This window comes from Taurulus bubalis (assembly GCF_910589615.1).
Source record: "Taurulus bubalis genome assembly, chromosome: 19".
NCBI lineage: Eukaryota > Metazoa > Chordata > Actinopteri > Perciformes > Cottidae > Taurulus > Taurulus bubalis.
The window spans coordinates 11,149,762-11,169,677 of NC_136607.1; the positions used below are offsets into that span (position 1 = coordinate 11,149,762).

A 19,916-nucleotide genomic window follows, 5' to 3' on the forward strand; every position below is an offset into this window, starting at 1 on the left:
CAACCAACTCTTTAAAAAAGTCACTGAAGCAAACGCTGTAGCAAACTGAGCATAACTGCCAAAAATAACAATTTAAAGTCTATATATGAAATGTGTTATCCTTTGTGAATGTTGGTATTACTTTGTTTTATTATTTATATGAGGACATATGTGTTTACAGTTAGTTGTAATTAGTAGTTTAGAGGCTATTTAGCTAGTCATTAGTTTGACTAGTTAGGCTAACTTTGTATCCTACAGTAGTTTGAAAGGTATGTCAGCAAACTACAGTTAGTTTTTTCAGTTGGTTAGAAATCGCTACACTTACTCCTGGAAGTTACTGATTTATTGCATTTAATCTAGTGATACATAAATCTCCATTTAGTAAACGCCTACATTATAACTGGGTTTAACTTTGGAGCAGCTGTTGTGACTGGCTCCTAATCTTAAAATTTCCCTTGGTTGTTGCTTTATAGGTGTTCTTTTCGTATTTTGTGCTCAAATTGGTTGTGAGATAAATCTCTATGATTGTGGTCAGAAGAGGCTGGATCACTTCCTCAGATCCTGAGCTGTTTTCCACAAAAGGAGTAAATCTCCTTCATATTTTCTGTAGGCGGAAATCAATCATTAAATGTGAATATTGACCTGCTTTAGACTGTTTGACATTATCCCCATAGCTGTACCTTTCATTTATAGGCCAAAAAAAAGAAGAAAACAATGCCTTCTTACTCGTGCCAAATATGCTTGACACCAGCCTTGTGGATATTCAGTGATGTTTTGTTTCAGTAACTTGCCTTCTTGAGCAAATCCCTGCATGGATTTACTTTTGGTGCATGAGTTAACAAACATACAGTAGGTGCGTCAGTACTTCCTACATCTCTTCACCTCCTTTCTTCACATGGAATTGTTTGGTATAAACAGTGGAAGGTCTTCCAGTGAAGTTAATTGAGTTTGACAATTACAAGCCATCTTGTGGCTGCTTCAGGTATTTAAGTGTGTGTGAGGTATATTTTGATAGACTGGTGGTTAGATAAGAGGATGGAAAAAAACAGAAAAATGTGTTCATACTGAATTTTTAATGTACTGCAATAATGTGAAGTCTGTGAAATAGTTTTCCCCAGCATCATTTTTTCTCAATGTCTGAATGCTTCCTATGATGCCCAGTGACAATCAAAGTCTGTCAATAAAGACTTCTTCTTGTATGCCATGACAACAGTGAACAGTAGCAATGCACAGTCACAATCTGTATTTATGGGTTCCATGTTAATGTGAGGACTTCTTGATACGTTGTCAGATTTGACTCATGTCACATGGTTATTTTTAATGAAGTGTATGCTGGTTATTTACGATGCCTGAATCGTCCTCTTGATGCCGCTCTTTTCCAGGGCATTCTTGGAAAGTTGGCCAAAGGTTTGTCCGTACATAAACTGGTATCCTGCAGGATGGTGCAGAGCAAGACATGCTTGATCTTGATGTTCAATTCAATTCAATTCAGCAACTTTTATAGAATGACTCGCTACGAAAAAGTGTTGCTAACACTGACACCGACCTGGGATGTGTCCGGTGAATGACGGCATCACACCCCTGTTTGGTGGATAGAGAGTGGGCATGGGACTTATTGTACTATCCCTCCTCCCTGGGATGCCTTGTGACGTGGGGTCAGTCCGCTGCTGCTTCCCAAACTGAACCAGCGCCTGGTTGGTAGTGATGGGGAAACCTTTTCCAATTAGGAAGCGAGATTTCGGCACATGCCCTTTAAAACCTGTAAAGAGTTATCACTCAGTGAGCTACTGGAGTATTCTTCAGCATACCATTCTTCGGCATGGTATGCAAGGGGGAAAGAAACTATAAAAGCCAGTACTGCATATTTTTACAAAAATAGTTTGTTATTGCAAGTTTAAGACCAAATTAATTTGAATGGAAACAATTGTTAAAGTTCTCTGTTGTACCTGAGATAAAGTACTTGTGCGGGTTATCATCATCCATGAAGTATGGCTTTCCAGTGGGGATGAAGGACTTCAAGGGCCTGCAGGTAATCCCTTTGTTAGAGATTGCTGTCAAGGGGGGTCTTGGTCTCTGGGCCAAAAGATAACAGAGAACATCATCATTTTATATTTATATATATAAATGTGTGCCATAAGAAATTGATTAAACCGCAAAAAAAATCCTTTTACTTAACTAAAAAAGTGAATTTATGTGAATCTCAGAGACAGAATGGATGAATCTGTGGTCGGTTTCCTGGAAAGCTGACCAGTTCTGCCTCTCAGTCTTTTGTTGGGTGGATTACATTACAGTCAACTGACCCTGAGGTTCCACTATAGATAATTAAACAAGACTGGACCTATTGAGAGGTGCCTGTCAATACGTGTGTGTGTGTGTGTGCGTGTGTGTGTGTGTGTGTGTGTGTGTGTGTGTGTGTGTGTGTGTGTGTGCGCAATAGAGAGAGGGAGAGAGAGAGAGAGAGAGAGAGAGAGATAGACAGGTAGAGCCAGAACACATGTGTAATAGAGATAGTTACTTCCAACTGTTGGCTGTTGTAGTTTGAAACAGCTGGCAGGTCTGTTAATTGCCGTTGGATCTTCACACGCCCGTCCTGGTAAAACTCAGACAGTGCTTTATGACATGTTTCAGAGTAGCTGCAGGCAAAGTAGTTCTGTCTTTTTGGAATGAAGCCTAAAACAGCAACAAATTATGTTGAAGGGCTCGTTCAGCCAAATGACTCGTGGTGTCTAGCCATGAAGAAAGTTTTGGTTTTATTAATTTTTTAGATTGATGTCGCTGAGCAAATGAAACCAATTCTAGCAAAATGTTGTTGTGTGTACAAGCATTGTAAACGTAAGGAAGAATGGACATTATCTTGCTTGCCACAAATATGTCTGTTTGGTGTATGTGTTATCTTGATTTTCAACACTGTTTCACTTAACTGGTCGTTTATACTTAATAATTTAGCAGTTGGACACAGATTAGTCTCATGTTCTCAAGGTCTCGTGTTGTTGTGCTGTGATGATGAAATATGTGATATAAAAGCACATTGCCAGATTTGACTTCTCGTAATAATAAAAATCCTGTTGATTGCCAGTTATTTCACACCATTAGGTCGTTAAAAGCTTGTCCATTTCAACGTTAGCACATGTTCTCACCATTATGAAATCATTGTCCATGAGGTGTTTGGTTACTTTGTTGACCCAGTGTGTTAGTGTGCGATACCAACCTGTGTACCCTGGTATCATCTTCTTCAAGTTACATTCAGGGACGCTTCTCAGTGACAGACCAACGTCCAACTCTGTGGAGGGGATGTGACCCGTGTGGAGGACCAGCCTATTGGAGTGTTTCCCATCAGGACTGGTCAGCAGCTCTGCTGTGAGCTGGCCATAAGACTTCCCCATGTTGTACTTGAGCTGTGGGCAATACCCTGTGTACCTGAACACAATGGAGAGTCTGGGGTAAACACAAACTATATATACAGTAGGGTCTCAGTAGCAGCTTTTTAGTTGGAAACAATAAGATAGAATTTAGTTACATTGATAGTATCAATAAAGCAGATTTAACACACAAATCATTATACAGTAGGATGTAGAGTGGACAAATTAACAGGAACACCTTACTCACATATACATTATAACAATGACAATTTATCAAGTAGATAAATAACATAACTTTATTATAATCTCATATTGTAACCCATTATATTTCACATGCACTCCTCCTATGAATTGTAACAGTTAGCAGACATTATAATCCTGTGCAGCTATGCTGCGTATATCTATGTGTTATCTTCAGTGTACGGAGGTATAGTTATTTCTTACCGAATCTCGTGACAGGAGACATGCACTTACCCCGGCACATGATGTGGATCAGGTGTCAGCAGAACTTTGCTGAATGGAGAAGTGTATTTATCCATATTGGTCCCGTTTAAAGCTGAACCAGGTCGCCCTCCTGAGCGCAGTGTTTGCTGGTTGCTACAGAGAATCAGATACAAACACACTGAGCTCAATGTCACTAAACTGACACGTGCACCGACACTCTTTCTGCAAGGACAAACATTCTATTGTTTTCTAGGCCTAATGGTAGATAGATGGAAACATACCAGTAACAGTTCTGCTTACATCCCTCCCATTAATTGTGCAGCGTCTCACTTCCTTCCTTTTAGTTTTGTCTGACAGACTGACTGCACACTAAACAACAGACTGCACTCCACTGTTGTATTTGTCTGATGCGGTTATAGTGTTAAAAAGGAGTGGGGTTGTTTGTATTAAGTGACTTCTACAGAAGTGCTCAACGACGTTTTCTAAGGAGGAAGGATTTTTACTGCCAATGTAAGGAAGTGAGTAAACAAAGTAAAGTAATGAAAAAAAAAATATATATATATATATTTTAGTGAGTATCCCCCCAAAATAATATTTCTCATTATTAATTTAATTGTTCAACCTTTTCTTTCAATTAAATGTTCTTACATGAAGGGACAATGTTTCACAGTTTTTCGCCACCCTGCCAGGAACACAATTATGTGTGGAAATACTCATGGCACTGACAGCGACCTACATTTCCTAAATGTTAGCATCAATGTGAATATGTGTGTAACAGACTTGAAAACATCTGAACCCATCCTGTTATTGAACATATATGTTAATAAAGACCACAGCAAACACGAGGATAGCTATTGAGGATAATCATAATCTGTTTTGTGTATTTAACACAGACACCAAAAATACCTGGGGATAAAATTGTGTGCACATGTATGTATGTATATGTATGACATATATAATATGATGAAGTATGTATCACTGATGAAGTAGAAGAAAAATGTATGTATCATGGCTGATAAATAATTCATTAAGGGTTTATGTTTGAGCATGGATGAGTAGATCTGTTTATGAAAAATGACATCAAAATGAAATCATAAGTGAGTAAGTTCATAAATAAAATGGAGGAATAGTTCAACCCAGGACATCAGGACAACAATAGATGTTTGCGTGAGCACTGACTAACTCTTGTGTTATGTGTTTCCAGGATTGTGAATGATCCAGTGCTCTCGATCCGATGCTGCCACTTTTTACCTGGGGAATGTAGATCATATCTGCAGACAGGAGTGTCCACTCTACACATTCTTGCACTCGCAGAGAAATCTGGGTTTGTTGAAATGATGAAACAGCGCTTACTGTTTGAGCTTCACACACATAAAGCTGTTTATCCACTGAGGAATTTGAACATATTATGTTTCCCTTCTCATATACTCACCCTTATGAATGAATGGGTTGGGCATGTTAAGGCGTAGCATATAGAAGTGAGTTTTGTTTCCATCTCAGGTTGTTGGAATCATTTTAATGTTGTGATCAGTATTCCTTTATTTGTACTTCCTGTGCAGCATCTTGGTTTCTGAAAAGCAATATAAAACTGAAATTGATATCTTATTTCGTTCTAAATACTGTCTGTAAATACACAGGTAAAATCTATGCGTTCATGTCATAGCTTGTTCTTATTATGTCTTGGATTTCTTACAGAGGTGGGGACAAATCTATAATTTTAAAACAACAGATGCAGATGAGTCACTTTCTTCCCAGAATTTAGTGACAGGAAGGAGCAGGTATGAACATGCGGCTCAGCGCTGAAACATGACAGGTGGTGGGAAGAGGCGTGGTGAAGGAGCAGAGGCAGATCACAGTGGATGTTTTGAATTCTACCAGTTCACCTCGGCTAACGACTGCGTGGGATGTGTAAACTGGCGTCTTGTTCATTCTCGGAAGCAGAGGTTTGAGGGACAGATGGGAGATGAATCTTTACAGGAGCTTTGGAAACCTTTTGGAGGCTTGGGTAACTGAAGGAGGCCAGTGTTCGGACACATCATGGCTTGGAAATAATGATGATGACCTTCCTACACCTTCCTCCGACGTCGGGACAAATCTGCGTTCAGAATCGGTGGACTCTGGAGTGGAGACAGCCAGCTCTGTCATGTCCTTGCCTGCTACACCCTCCTCTGTCTCAACAGACACCGCCGAAATAGACTCATTCTCAGCAGAAAGAGGAGACAGACTCACTCCTGCCTCAACATCACAGTCTCCCGTCTTCGCTTCTTCTGTGCTCCCCTCTTCTTCCTCTCCGCACCTCCGTCCCAGCAGAGCTCAGGTGGACTCCACAGCCTTGCACTTAAAAGTGGAGCGAGCATTACAGAAGACTGACTCAAAGTGTCTAAAGAACCACCGAGAGCCCCTTACAGTGGACAAGGTGCTCAGCCGACGCCCTCAACAATCTTTTGGACCCAAACGGCACGCATCGGAGTTAGTGAGAGGTCAAAGGTCACCCAGTTCAGCCTTGGAGAGGACAGTCAACCGATCAGTGCCCAGGAGGCAGATGTCAGAAATGTGCAGACGGCCACTATCTAGGAGTTGTGACAAGCAACCAGCTCAGACCAGATCAGAGGTGAGATAATGTTCATGTCGCATACCAAACTGTGTTCCAATTGTGTTAGTCGTTGAGTAGTTTGAGCATTACACACATTTCACAGTCACAAGTATCGTCTTGAGCATTACAGGTATGTCAATATAAAAAAAACTCTGAAAGGAAGTCGCTGAATTGTAACACGGTGTCTAATTTTATCTTATAGTTAAAGGGTTGTGACACAATTTCACCAAGTTGCTCTTAAATCTACAGTATACAGACAGACATGTCATTACTCATACAGACTCTCTTTCATGCTCGCAACCTGTCACAAGTCCGTCTGTGGTGTGAGGATCATAAACCAGTCTGCCCAGGTGTCTTTAAGCCTGCAGGCACGCGAGGAATGGACAAAGACGTGCAGGGGAAGCTGTTAAACGTGACCGATATGTTGTTAACCAGATAATGGAAAATGATCTAAAAACATTGAATATATTGCTATTTACATTTGCTATGAGTTAGTGAGCTCAGTGTGAACCATCCATTACTGTTGAGGGCACACAGAGGTGTTTAAACAACAGGATTAATTCTACCATTTGTATCTAATTAGATCATCAATGTTATTTTAGCATCTGCGTGTGTGTGTGTGTGTGTGTGTGTGTATTCTGTTTCCGTCCTTGTATGAGGGCCAGCGGTAAAACGCTTTGATGACACACAGAAGACATTTGATGCAGCCATAATTACACAAATATCTTTGTAATTAAATGTAATTATACTTTTTATGATTCTGTTAAAAAGTAAATGTGTATTAAGAGAAAATAAGAAGCAACCAGTGAGTCAGACACAAATGTCACTTAACCTTTCCCTTTGTGTAAGATCATATCCTGATATTAATTACCAAACTCTCTCAATAGTTGCTGTTATATATTTTGTAATTATAGCAATTATAGTCTATTATACAATTATAAATGTATCTTATCTCTGTTACTGTTCTGTTACATTAATTGGTTATATTTTAAAATGTAGTACTGCTGGTCTGAAAAACATTACATTTTCTGATATTTGTATAAAGAACAATGAATTGATAAACATTTTGAACAGATTAATTAAATTGCAGACGCAATTCTATTCATTAATCAAGCAAAGAGTCTACAGTCTAGGTGCTTTTAGCTCAATGCTATCTTCAGCATGCTGACATGATCACAGTGTTTACCATGTTGATCATCACCATGTTAACATTTGCTAATTTGCTCAAAGCACAATCACTCAAATTCTTACAATTTATCCTCGGGGAGAGATGAATGCTTGTATCACATTTCACGTCAATCCAGCCAACAGTTGTTGAGGAATTTCACTCAAAGCCACACATGTTGACCAGCTGATGGCGCTGGAGTAAAAGTCATAAGAATTCCTCGTCTGGGCACCATGGACGTCATGTCAATCCCTCTGATAGATAGTTCAATCTGGAAAACGCTCAAGTGAACTACATTTGTATATACTGTAATATATTGTATGCACAAGCTAACGCTGTTCTTGCTTCATGAACTATGCAGGACTTTGGTGAGCAGGAGAAGACACAACTGAGTCCTGGGCTCTGCTACCTGGAGCAGGTGTGTCAAATGTTAGAAGAAATTGCCAGAAAACAGATGCATAGCCGAGCTTTACAGATGGAGACGAATGCCCTGCAGGAACATCAAAACACAGAGGTGAACCAGGTGAAGGAATTCATGTGGCACATCTTTGCAAGGCTATTAAGAAGTTGTTGTTTCCATTGTATAAAGCTTACATGAGCTTGTCAAACTGGTTATAACAAGATGTCCTCTTGCAGCCGTAGGGTTCTTATGAATTAAACCATAACAATGTTTTCCGCATCACTTGACTCTCTTTCAGGCTGCCGACACTTGTCAGAGTGACTTTAAAGCTGCTGAGGAGGAACTCTCTTCTTGTCAGAGTCTTGAAAATACAGAAAATGAAAAGCACAGCGAACCCCCGCCACGGAGAGATTATCCGAACAGACATTTTCTGCAGAGATCTGCTTCTGACACAAATATTTCAACACTGCACTTAAGTGAGTCAAAATCCACTAACTGCTTTCCATTTTCACCTTTTATGATTTTGTAGTCTTGTGTGTGCTGCAGCTATGTTATTGTGTATGTGTGATTGGTGCAGGAAAGTTACAGACCGACTGCAGAGCGCTTCATCTGAGTACAGACGACCTGCTGGAGAAGGATGAGGAAGACCATGAAAAGCAGGTAAAACACACTGACAACACATCATTTTAAGTCATAAACACAGCAACAACATTGTGTTATAGTGAGTTTTTAAAAATATGTTTTTTTTTCCTCATAATATTCTTATTTTGGTCCACAAATATATTTTTGTGTATTTTCAGGGTTCTGAAAAAGAAGAGACGAATAGCAAAAGGAACTGGAAAATGAAATTTAACTCTTTGAAAATAGGGGAGTCTGCAGTGAGAGATACAAATGGGTGAGACATTGCATTTATAACTGTAGCCTCTAAGGGGGCAGTGCTATTAATCTCATATGATGCATGATGCTCTGAGGAAATGTTTGTGCTGCTCCAGCATGGCAGCAGGTCACACCGACGCATTGGTCCAGAACTAATGCACAGTCGATGCAAAGGCTTTTGGTTGGAGTTCATTTTCAGTCTGTGCTTCTGTTCCTCCTGAACATTTTGTCCCTTTTTAAAAAAACTTAGCATCCATGTTGGCTTGCTTCAGCTCTTTTTAATGAATTTTTTATCTGCACAGCCAACAGATGCAGTCATCTGAGAGGAACTCGGCCCGACGACGGCTGAGCCAGATGTTCAGGAGGAAGAAAGCTCGGCCTGTGTAAATGGACCACAGTGTGTCTGTCATGATGTTCTTAAGAGGAGGAAGCTTTTCTTTCAAGATTTGAGTGCTGCAACTACTTTAAAACCGACTTCCTATTCGGCCCATGAGCTGTAGAAATCTGCCATGTTTATTTATTGCCTGCTGTATACTTGCCTTTATTTTTTATACTGGAATAATGAGAGTTTTCTGTAAACATTGATAAATGTCAATGCTTTTTTTTTTTTACAAACATCAAACTTGTATCTGTAATAAGCTGCAAATTGGTGACAAATATTGGTATGCACTGTACAGTATATTACAGTATAGTATGACAAATATATAATGTGAATATTTGTTTCTTTTATGCATTTGATTTTGTTTTTTACTTCTGCAACATAAAAGAAACATGTTTCATAGCCATCACATGTTGTGTGAGGCCAGGACAGTATGAAAGAACATCGGCTATGACTGCACCACATAGGCTTTCTATGAACAACTTATTAATTATTTAGTTGCCCAAAAAACATTTTCAGAGCCAACGGTGAAGTCTGCAACTAGCTTGTTTTATCTGACCAACAGTTCAAAACCAAAATATAATCACTTTACAGTGATATACTGTAAATTTAGCTACGAAGTTCATATGTTACTCCAACATTTAATTACTTATTCAGTCCTGATGATACATTTTGATCAAGTAATCAACTAATTGTGTATATTTGGAGTAGCTTAATGTATAAATGCATGGGTTATATTGTGGGATTCTTTATGGGTGTTTTCTGCATAAATTAAGGGGTTTTGAAGGAGTAAAATAGCTAATATGAAAAACACCCCTGACTTTGGAACAAAAAAGAACCTTCATTTTTGCTGTAACAAAGCCAGTTCTGAAATGTCATATTAATTGTAAAATATAGGATGTGAATTAAGGGATGACCTTCATGTTTCTTAGTACATTTTAAAGAGTTTAAAAAAACTATTAAAATCCTCTCAAACCGTGCAATATACTCATTATAAAAAATACCACAATCCATCTACATCCCCTAATTTAAGACACAAAAAAGCAATGGATCCATCTTCATAGTGCAATAGTCTCAATGAGAAAAATAGAAAGCCATAATTCTGCAACTGAATCATTTCTGTAGCTTGACAGATCAAGTGCAGGCCACACAGAGTTACTTTTATAATGTATTTAATCTTTATTCACCTAGGTTGGGGGGATAGACCTCCCATGGCATTCCCATGTAAAGAGATGTCAATGACAAACACGTCCAACCAAACGAGAGAGGGTGAATAGGATTCCAGTCCATACATAAAATACATTTATTTACTATTTATTGAACCATCGGCATCCATTAGTCCCACATAGCATCAATCTGTGCTATTAAATATATATAGATAACATCTGTGGAGGGATTTATTTACTGTATGTGTGTGTGTGAGAGGGGGTTGGCAGAACGGGTAGAGCTTATAGACGAAAAGAGTGGTGGTGGGGGGGGTCGGGTGCAGCCTCAAGTCATGCCTGCACTGCCCCCCCTTGTCTACATGATGCCACAGGAGGACAAGGGGTTGGCGATCTGGCAGGTGCAGGCCGACTGGCAGTATTGGCGCACAGTCTGGTAGCAGCTCCGGTCGGCTTCCACGCCCCACTGCACGGGCCCGTTGGGGTCAGAGGGCAAGCGGCTCAGGATGCTGGTGTTGATGGCCAGAGCAGCCAGGCCGTAGTCAGTGAACAGCACTGTCTCGCGCCTGCATGTGGGACAGGAGATGAACTTGTACTTGGGACAGGACTCGTAGAGGATCTGCAGGCACTCCTCACACACCGAGTGCAGGCAGGAGAGGATGCGTGGACGCTTGCCTGCAAAGTTGTAGGTGTGACCGCAGGTGGGGCAGTCCAGGGGCTCGCAGGGCATGACGGGTCCCGATGAGGAGGAGGAGGAAGTGGAGGAGGAGGTGGAGGTGGAGGAGGAGCGCAGCACGTACTGGTTGACGATGACGTCTTCCATCTTGTAGTGGAACTGGTGGTAGCAGATTTCGTTGGCACTGGTTTTGCGCTGCGCCAGGAAGCTCTGCTCCCTGCGCGTCACGGGGACCGAGGGGGACACCATCTGCCGGGGAGAGCCGGTGATGTCCAGGGTCAGGTCGCTGCAGGCCTGGTTGACGATGATTTCGCCTTCCACTCCGCCGTCCCAGGCCACTCTGGGGTGTGGGGCATAGCGAGGCTGGGTGACGGGAACAGGGCACTCTCGGGGGAACTTCTCCGACTGGATGATCTTGACGGTGTCCATGGGGATGGTGACAGGCGGGCGCCTGAGGCAGGACATTCGCACGTTTTTGGAGGCGGAAGAGAGAGAGGCTGTGGCTCTAATTAGCACAAGACACCCCTGCCTGGTTCTGGGCAAGGGAAAAAAGATTAGGCTCTTTCTCTGAAGTCAGCCATTCGAGGGGACATGGGGACGGATGGTTGCCTCCATGTTTCCCTCAGAGATCCCCCTGGTTGGCGCTACTGTCAGCCTGTATCTTTATGAAGAGAAGACAGACAGAAGAGCTCCGCCAGAGCACCGCAGTCTGCAGCTCTTATTCTGTCCCCGCTGATATGATGATTTAATAGTCCAGCTTACAGTATCTGACCAGTGTTGACTACGTAAAGGTATTTTTTTTTTTGTTGCTGATGATTCTGTGCTGTCTCTGATGGCTATTTGCAGAAACGTATATTCACATACAAGGACAGTTAGTACTTTAGCACGAAGATATCTTCTCAATCAGTGATGACACCAATAAATAATCTAAAATGCACGCATATGCTCACATATATACATACAGTACAGGTTGGTTGGATCTCTGCATTCACACCATTGAGTTCAGGCAGTCCAGAAAGGTCCAAGAGGTATTGTCTTAAACTATATCCTGTGGCCTGCCAAGGAACCTCTTGTCTTCTCAAACTAGCCTTTACACATGGTTCTTACTTAGCTTAACTTCCTGTTTTTGGCTGCGGGAGTGTTACACATCGACTCAAGTGCGAGAGAAAAAAAGAATAACCTTTAGTCTGTCTCTCTGCTCTTGGTCCAGTCTATGTCAGGTGGCCCTGTGTGATCCTCTCAGTGGCTTATTGATAAGAAACATCGTTGTCCAATAATGCTCTAAAAGCTGTTGGAATGACTCCTTCAAGCTCCAAGGCTCCTGAATTCCTCAGAGGTGGGAGTGAGGGGTTTAACTTTCAGACAGTCCTCCCAACTGAGCGGAAGAAGTGATAACAGTCTGATGGATGCCTCTGTGCTTGTCTCCCTCTTTTCAGTGAGTCTGTGTCCTCAGGTTTCCTTTGGTCCATCTACCTGTGAAAACAGTAGAGATTTAAAAATACATGAATTTCGGCGCTGTTGAAAACATTGCAAGATTTAACATGCTATATTAATGGAATACACAAAGTATTCTTATATTCTCTATTTCCATGTGCGTTTGTTAGAAATAATATAGCTGTGAGACCTTTCTGTGCTTGGTTGATTGGAATTTCTTTTTTTAACTAGAATCACATTAATTAGAATCCACTGTAGCCGTATGTAGATCAGTTTCTTTGTGTTTATCTGATGACGTCGTCTGTCAACTTTGCATCTTGGCCTCGGCCCAGGTGTGATTCTTAAGAGTGGTAATAATCATGTTGCCACATGCTCTGAGGCATAGCGCCAAGAACGCCTATCAATTGACTAAACACAATCGGTGTGCTACAAAGTCGAAGGATTATGTTGACGTGCCCCAGCCACAACGCAGGTTATTTTGTGCCAAACTGGGAGTGGCGAGAGGAGCTCACACCCAAATAGTCACATGAAGCGTATGAAAAAGTGTTAATAGCAGTAAAAACAGGTAAATAATGCAGTAGACACAAACAGTAAATGCAACTGACAGGTAACTAAAAGCCAAAGCCTGCCACACTGTCCAGAGCAGGTGATTGTGACACATGTTGCGGGCCTGCTTTTGTCATGCTTCCTGCTTTCTGTCAGCACTGTGACATCTTGTGAGTTGTGTCAGCGAGACTGTGTGGGAACAGGTTCTACTCGGCACGGAGGGTTTGTGTCATACTGTGTGTGGGTTTATGAAAAAGAACAAGTGCATGGATGAAGCTTTTTAGCTTGACCAAAACAATAGCTGCCAACCAGGATGACACATATTTCATTCTTTTCACTGGGTGCAACAGTGATGATTCATTAGAGAGAATACAAAAGCTTTGCAGAGGAGGTGACCTACATGGCGAAGAGAGAGAGAGAGAGACAGAGAGAGAGAGAGAGAGGGAGCTCAGTGCTGGTCCAGGTTTCTATTTATGGTTTGTTTATCTCTGCACTTCTCAGTGGTTTCCTGCCCCCAACCCCGACTGAAGATTCACACCGATGAGAAAGATGTACCTAACAGGCGGAAGTGCTTCAGACCATTACTCCCACGTAATGCAGCGAGCCATATTGGGCAAATAGGCAGACATTTGTTTCTCCCCTTTGTCCTCTCTCAATTAATCTGTAGACATAATCATACACCCCACACTCAAACACACAGAGCTGTGAGACAGAATCCAATGTTATCAAATGTGCTTCAACACTTCTCCAGAAATAGGCTCTGTTTCTTTTTCCTCCTCTTTCACACGCAGTATGCATTCACACACGCTGGATAAAGATAGTGATATATTTCAAAGGGCAATGTTTGGTAGTTGTGTAAGAAATGTATGCACGAAATGTCTGAGAAACAATCATCAAGAATGAGAATATACAAATTCAGGTGTTGGTTATAGATACGATAGGATATTGATAACATGATGAAGAAAATGTGTGAAAAAAGGTAATAAGAAATGAAAAGACGTCACACTATTATGATAAATGTTTGATTACATAAAATGGTCTGTGACACAATATGTACAAACCATCATGTACAGATGTTGACGTTGAATCCTGATGAGATTCGTAGTGTTGGTACACAACATAGAAACATAATACCAGCATCAAACTATTTTAAATGAAACCTGCATCACACTATACTATATCACATGATTGTTTCACAGCTCTATACCTGGCTATATTACTGCAATAGTGTGAATTTAGGACTGGATTGAATTTGGCTATACCACCTGATGTTTTGAATTACATCTACACTAAATCTTCCCAGATGATATATCTGCTGATATTAGTATATTAGTATACTGTATATGGGCCAAAGATAACAATACAAAATGGTGTGCAGAAATGCCAAAAAATTACTTTCAGGTCATTTAGATAAAGTTTTATCAAACAAATCCCACATATAATCTGCCAATATTGGCCTCCAAAATCAGTTTGGCTATTGTTTGAAATTCAACTAATGATCTCCACCTCTGACAGATAGTATAAGTCTAGACACACGGTGTGGATATAAACAGCTTCTGAGAGTTCTGCCTGCCTCGTAGTGGGCAGCGGTCGAGTTGATAAAGCACCCAGGCTGCATGAGGAGCCTTTGAGCCTGGGTGAGATGAAGCAGCTAAAATTACCCTCTAATTTGGTGACAGTGCTATGAAAAGGGCTGATGACTGAAGCAGCCGGCCTGCTGATGGCCCAGCTTTGACGCAGCCTCTTCCTAATCGACGGAGGCCTCTCCGGTTATGTAAGGAGCTCATCTCCTACCCAGTCACCATTTTAACACAGTGCTTCAGCGCTCCCACAGTCTTGACATTGAGTGTTTGTGTGTGTGTGTGTGTGTGTGTGTGTGTGTGTGTATGTGTGTGTGTGTGTGTGTGTATAAACAAAGCTCTGGATCCTTTCCCTGCAGAGGAATTATTACACTAATGAAATCATGGCAGGCATTTGACCTCGTCATCACAAGCAAGAGGAGAGCTGACCACAGAGATGTCAGAGGAGTTTGTCTCGCAGCAAATTCCTCATAGCATTAAACACACACGGAGCTGCAGAGACAGTATAAAGTCACACACACACACACACCGAACGTTTCACCCTCTGACGACTCCCCATCATCGTACTCGGCACCACCCTTATACATTCCACTGGACACACAAACTAACAGATAACAAACAGATATAAGCCTCTAAAAGGAATATTTCTAAATATGCCGACTATCAGTCATGCTACTGATTAAACCAACACAGACACCTGAAGAGGGAGAAAAACACATGGCGCCACACGCCAAGAAAATTCCTATCCTCTCACACATACACACACACACACACACACACACACACACACACACACACACACACAGGCAGACAGACACACATGCACACTCAGGTCCTCATGATCACACTGGATACATTCTTCCTGTGCAGATCGAAGAACACCAGAAGGCCTCCATGTTCTGAATGAGTCATAGAAACCCTGCCCATCAGCCTCTCTCTCTCTCTCTCTCTCTCTTTCTCTCTCTCTCTCTCTCTCTCTCTCTCTCTCTCAATGAATATCTGTCTCTAACTATCCATATCCATACAATCTGGGTCCCTGTGCCCCTACACCACATACCAGCAGTACGTCAGGTATGCCAGCTATGTTGAGATGTGCATCCACATTCATGCCTCGGCTGCTAAAAAGCATCGCTGCATATCCCCACTCTGACCTGCGTGGGATATTATGTCTGTATTTTGATTACATAATGTTCTATGACCTTAATGTGATCTGAGGACAAATCCCCAGATTTACTGTATGTTTGGTGGCTGCAGATTCTCTCAGGAAATCATAGCGTGTATTGTTGATATAAGTATTAGAGGGTTGTACTGCAGATGACAGCTGCATCACGGTGTCTTGCTTGCTTTTAATGTCTATTTGTTACAGACAAATATATATTTGACAAAGTTTTTCTCAGTGGGCTTTTGCTTACAATCCTTTTCTGAATCAAGCAATCAATTTCCTCCAAATACAACATACAGCCGGGATTCAGATCAGGACATGATGTTTGGCTCGATCCATTATATTTGCAGTCACTCCATAGAGCTGTGATTACTTGCCATTATTCCTTCGGCTAATGTATGATGGCAGTATGGCAAAAAGTGCTTAGTTGAGTGAGTGTGGAGGTGTTGTTTTTAATAATTCAGCTCACTGTCATTCATGGCAGACATCGGCCATTTTGCCTCGCAATTCATTACAGCCAAGTGCTCTTTGTTCCCGTGTATGTTTCTCCCACAGCAACATGGCAGAGCTGCACACAGGCTGAAAACTAAAAGGCAATAAGCACCACTGCTCTGCCTGACACAGACTTCATAGAAGATTTATGAGGGGAAAGGTTCAGCAAATGTCCAGCTCTTCAATAACAACAGTGGCTTGATTGAGTAAGGCGATTGATTTTTTCTTTTAAAGAGACTGTCTCAGCACAGGGTTAAGGTGGACGGCATTGTTGATGCCGTGTGAGCTGGGACTGTGGGGTAGAGGCGAGGTGGCCAAAATATTCGGACCTTGTGAGATGGAGCGGCCTTAGCATGTGGGAGGGGGAGCAGCAGTTATGCAATCGCAGCATGGTGTACCCAACACTCTCACTGCAGCGCCAATGTATTGCCAATATGGAGATGCCTCAGTGTTGCTGACAGCTACAGAACAGGCAGTTCCTGCCCCGTCCCTATCACCCCCCTCCTCCTCCGGCCCCCACTGTCTGTCTGTGCAGAGGTCTGTCAAATGTCATAACCAGCTGGAGACATGACCCTGAAGATACCATCAACACCCAAACTCATACCAAGGTCTATTCACAGACTCTACTGTTTGTGATCAATGCAGATAAGTCGGCGTGCAGGTGTGTGTCTGTGGGCATGTCTGTGCCTCTCCATTCATGCAGCCCCGTGTGTGTCTGCAAAATGATGCAACAACCATGCAAATCCCAGCCTAACGTAACAAAAGGCAAAGAGCACCTTTTGTCCTGCACAGCTAGCAAGAAACGATCATGAGTATGGAGCATACACAGAGGAGCCACACCTCACAGATGTGAAACAGATACAGAATATATGAAGATAAACCTGTGTATCTTCTCTGTGAAACAGATGGAAAGCCATTTCTCATCCTCACCTGTCTACCTACGCACTCGTCTTGTTCCAGTCCTTTCTCGCCTCCACGATCCTGTTCCAGTTGTTTGCTGTCGACGTAGTTGATGTTGTATTGAGAAGATAAACCGCTCAGTCTGTTTGCTCAGGGGATGTGTCGCCAGAGGGAGGATGCTCTCTCCTGTCCATTGGATTCTAGAAGGATGAACAACGAGCACCAGTGGAGGGAGGCAAACATGGAGGGGATGTAAGATGGAGGAAGCTGTTACAAGGTCGGTGCGTCATGTCGAGGGTTGGTACCGTTGAGCTCCGCATCCCTCGTTCCCTGTCTCCTCCACCTTTGTCCTTCACTCTCCCACCCGTGATTCTTTTCCACCGAGCTGTGGCTGAGCGTCTCCCTTTGGTCTCTCCTTCTCCATCCCTCTTCCTCAGCCCAAATGATTCAGCTTATTCTGTGCAGTGACCTGAGCTTCTGTGCTGCGTTTCTCTGCATGTACGTCCTTCTTCTCTTCCTTCCTGTCGTTCCTTCCTGCCCGTCTCTTTCTTCTGGTCTTCAGGTACACCGCTCGTCTCCTTCTCTCCCTCTCCTCTGCCGTTATCTCTCCTCTCGTCTCAGCTGCCGTTCAATACTCTTTTTTTTCTCCTCCTCCGTTTGCTTTGCTCAGTGCGCCTCAGTCACACATGCGCAGTGTTTTCACACACATGCACACTCACACACACTCACACTGTCTCTGTGCCTCTGGCTCCCTCCTTGTGCATGTGGCTTGTTTAGCCTGCCCACCCCCACCTCACTCTCTCTCTCTCTCTCTCTCTCTCTCTTTCTCTCTCTCTCTCCTCACACACACTCTCTCTTTCTCTCTCGTTTGCTCTCCCTCGCTGCAGCACACACTGCAGTGCCTCTGCAGCCAGGATCACGTTTTCTAGTTGCCAGAGAAAACATTTCAGCCAATGAGAAACGTTAACCGCCCCCCAAGCCAAAACACACTTACACATACAGACACACATGCTCATTTATACACAAACATGCACACATCCGTCTGAGATATGAACATGTTTGTGTGCATTGTTTGTGTGTAAATGAGAAGGATTTGCACCTTGGTGATGAATCATCCTTAACATGCAAGTAGAATACACACACATATGGTTAAGTTGACAGCCAGGCCAACAGGAAGTACAGGACGCTGCTGCAAATAGATCTAATCGAAAGGAGTGCAGCACATCTGACAAAATAAAGCATCAATTTTACTCACTAATTTCTATCAGGCTGCTGACTGGAAGCTTTTTGGAAAAAACAGATCCATCATAGTCAACACTCAGCTCGTGTATCTCACCTACTGTTTGCATAAATGGATTCTCGCAAACACAGCCTCAGAGCAAAAATTTTAACAACCAATGTGTCACGTGTGCTCATTCTTTCTTCACACTTTAAATAAAAAACAAAAAAATTTGACTGCAAAATGTGACAAGGCTGAGTTTCTATAAATTCACCAAGAAACTTTAAAGCACCATCCTATAAGCTCCCAAAACAGATCTGCTCATTCAGTGATGTTGCGTAACAAGGATTTCACATTATAAGTTTTGTATTTGCTCGAGCCTTTATGCTGACCAATAAATAATCCTCAGATCAAAGTGATGTAATTTTTCAATCAATGTAAGAGGGTTCTGCTTATATAACATGGGCATCGGATGCATAATTTAATGAGAGATAATCTAAACACCAAATAGTTTGTGTTTGAAGAGCTTTTAGCAGGGAGTACCGTATAAACTTGCTCTTTTGTTAGAACTTTCAGGAACTTTCAGAGTATTTGCTCAACACATAATTGATGCAATATAAATTCCTCAAAATGTGGTGTGCAGTTTTCTTATACTCTATCACTCTATCTCTGAGTGTGTTAAACATCCTGTTGTTAAAGTTGAAAACAAATGTTTCTCATTTCCATCACATATTCATGACCAGTGTTGGGCAGTAATTATTTATAATGTTTTTCTCAGTAAAAACTATGACAACACTTGTCCCCCTTAATTATCATCCATCAGCAGTGTATACATTTTATAGTCAAACAGGTGTAACAATAGTAACGATACAACATGTCTTCATATGGACGTTGTTACTGCTGACACATGCTGTACACCAATAAGTACTTTAAAACTGCGCCCTTTTGCTGTTGTATCCAGCTGTGCAGTCTAACCAGGATGATGGTGTCTTTGAGGACTGATCAGTGAGCTTGGCTTTGCTCAAAGTGTGGGGAGGCTGCTAGCTACCGCAAAAGAGGGAAAATACTGAAGTCCGAAGTGTTCGTAATTGTGCGGCATAAAACAGCAGGTTTTCCTCAGAGGTGGAGGCAGTGAGAACCAGAGTGACCTTGTGGCCTCCTGGTGAGGAGGACAGCACTCCTGCATGCAGCCGAGGCTCATGTCAGCTAGCCGTAATGGTCAGTTTATATAATAATACCTCCAACTCAACATGAGGCCTGCAGCTTGTTAAACCTAAAAGTAGTGAGTTATACTACTGAGAAGTTGAGTAATTAGTATTAAATAGGCCTACTTTTTTATACTTTCAAGAGTAATTGATTACATTCTAAGTATTACTGCAGTTAATAAATAAAGCATCAAGGCAAAGCTAGCATTCATTAAAATGATAAAGGCAGCTAATCTGCATCTTCAGTTCTCCCATGTGAAATAACCAGAACTGGGGAAGGAACAATAAATGAAAGAAAGCTAAAACACCAAGACATTTTTCAACCACTAAACTTAAAGTCATGG

The 19,916-nt window shown here is 42.0% G+C and overlaps 3 protein-coding genes across 3 annotated transcripts; 1 reads left to right on the forward strand and 2 right to left on the reverse strand.

Moving 5' to 3' along the window:
- Positions 1-1,319: 1,319 nt before the first annotated feature.
- Positions 1,320-3,877, reverse strand: cimip2b (ciliary microtubule inner protein 2B; the record flags this gene model as incomplete). Its single annotated transcript, XM_079234948.1, has 6 exons — positions 1,320-1,411; positions 1,526-1,738; positions 1,926-2,052; positions 2,495-2,649; positions 3,188-3,396; positions 3,813-3,877. 6 exons carry the CDS (start codon positions 3,875-3,877, stop codon positions 1,320-1,322), a joined length of 861 nt encoding a protein of 286 aa, XP_079091074.1.
- A 1,868-nt stretch (positions 3,878-5,745) lies between these two features.
- On the forward strand, positions 5,746-10,155 carry LOC306751384 (uncharacterized protein; the record flags this gene model as incomplete). Its single annotated transcript, XM_079234950.1, has 6 exons — positions 5,746-6,393; positions 7,902-8,063; positions 8,239-8,416; positions 8,518-8,600; positions 8,741-8,835; positions 9,119-10,155. The coding sequence occupies 6 exons, from the start codon at positions 5,746-5,748 to the stop codon at positions 9,201-9,203; spliced, it is 1,251 nt and encodes a 416-aa protein (XP_079091076.1). The 3' UTR covers positions 9,204-10,155.
- A 561-nt stretch (positions 10,156-10,716) lies between these two features.
- Positions 10,717-11,499, reverse strand: rnf208 (ring finger protein 208; the record flags this gene model as incomplete). The annotated part of the gene is made up of 1 exon (XM_079235334.1): positions 10,717-11,499. One exon carries the CDS (start codon positions 11,497-11,499, stop codon positions 10,717-10,719), a length of 783 nt encoding a protein of 260 aa, XP_079091460.1.
- Between the last annotated feature and the right edge of the window lie 8,417 nt (positions 11,500-19,916).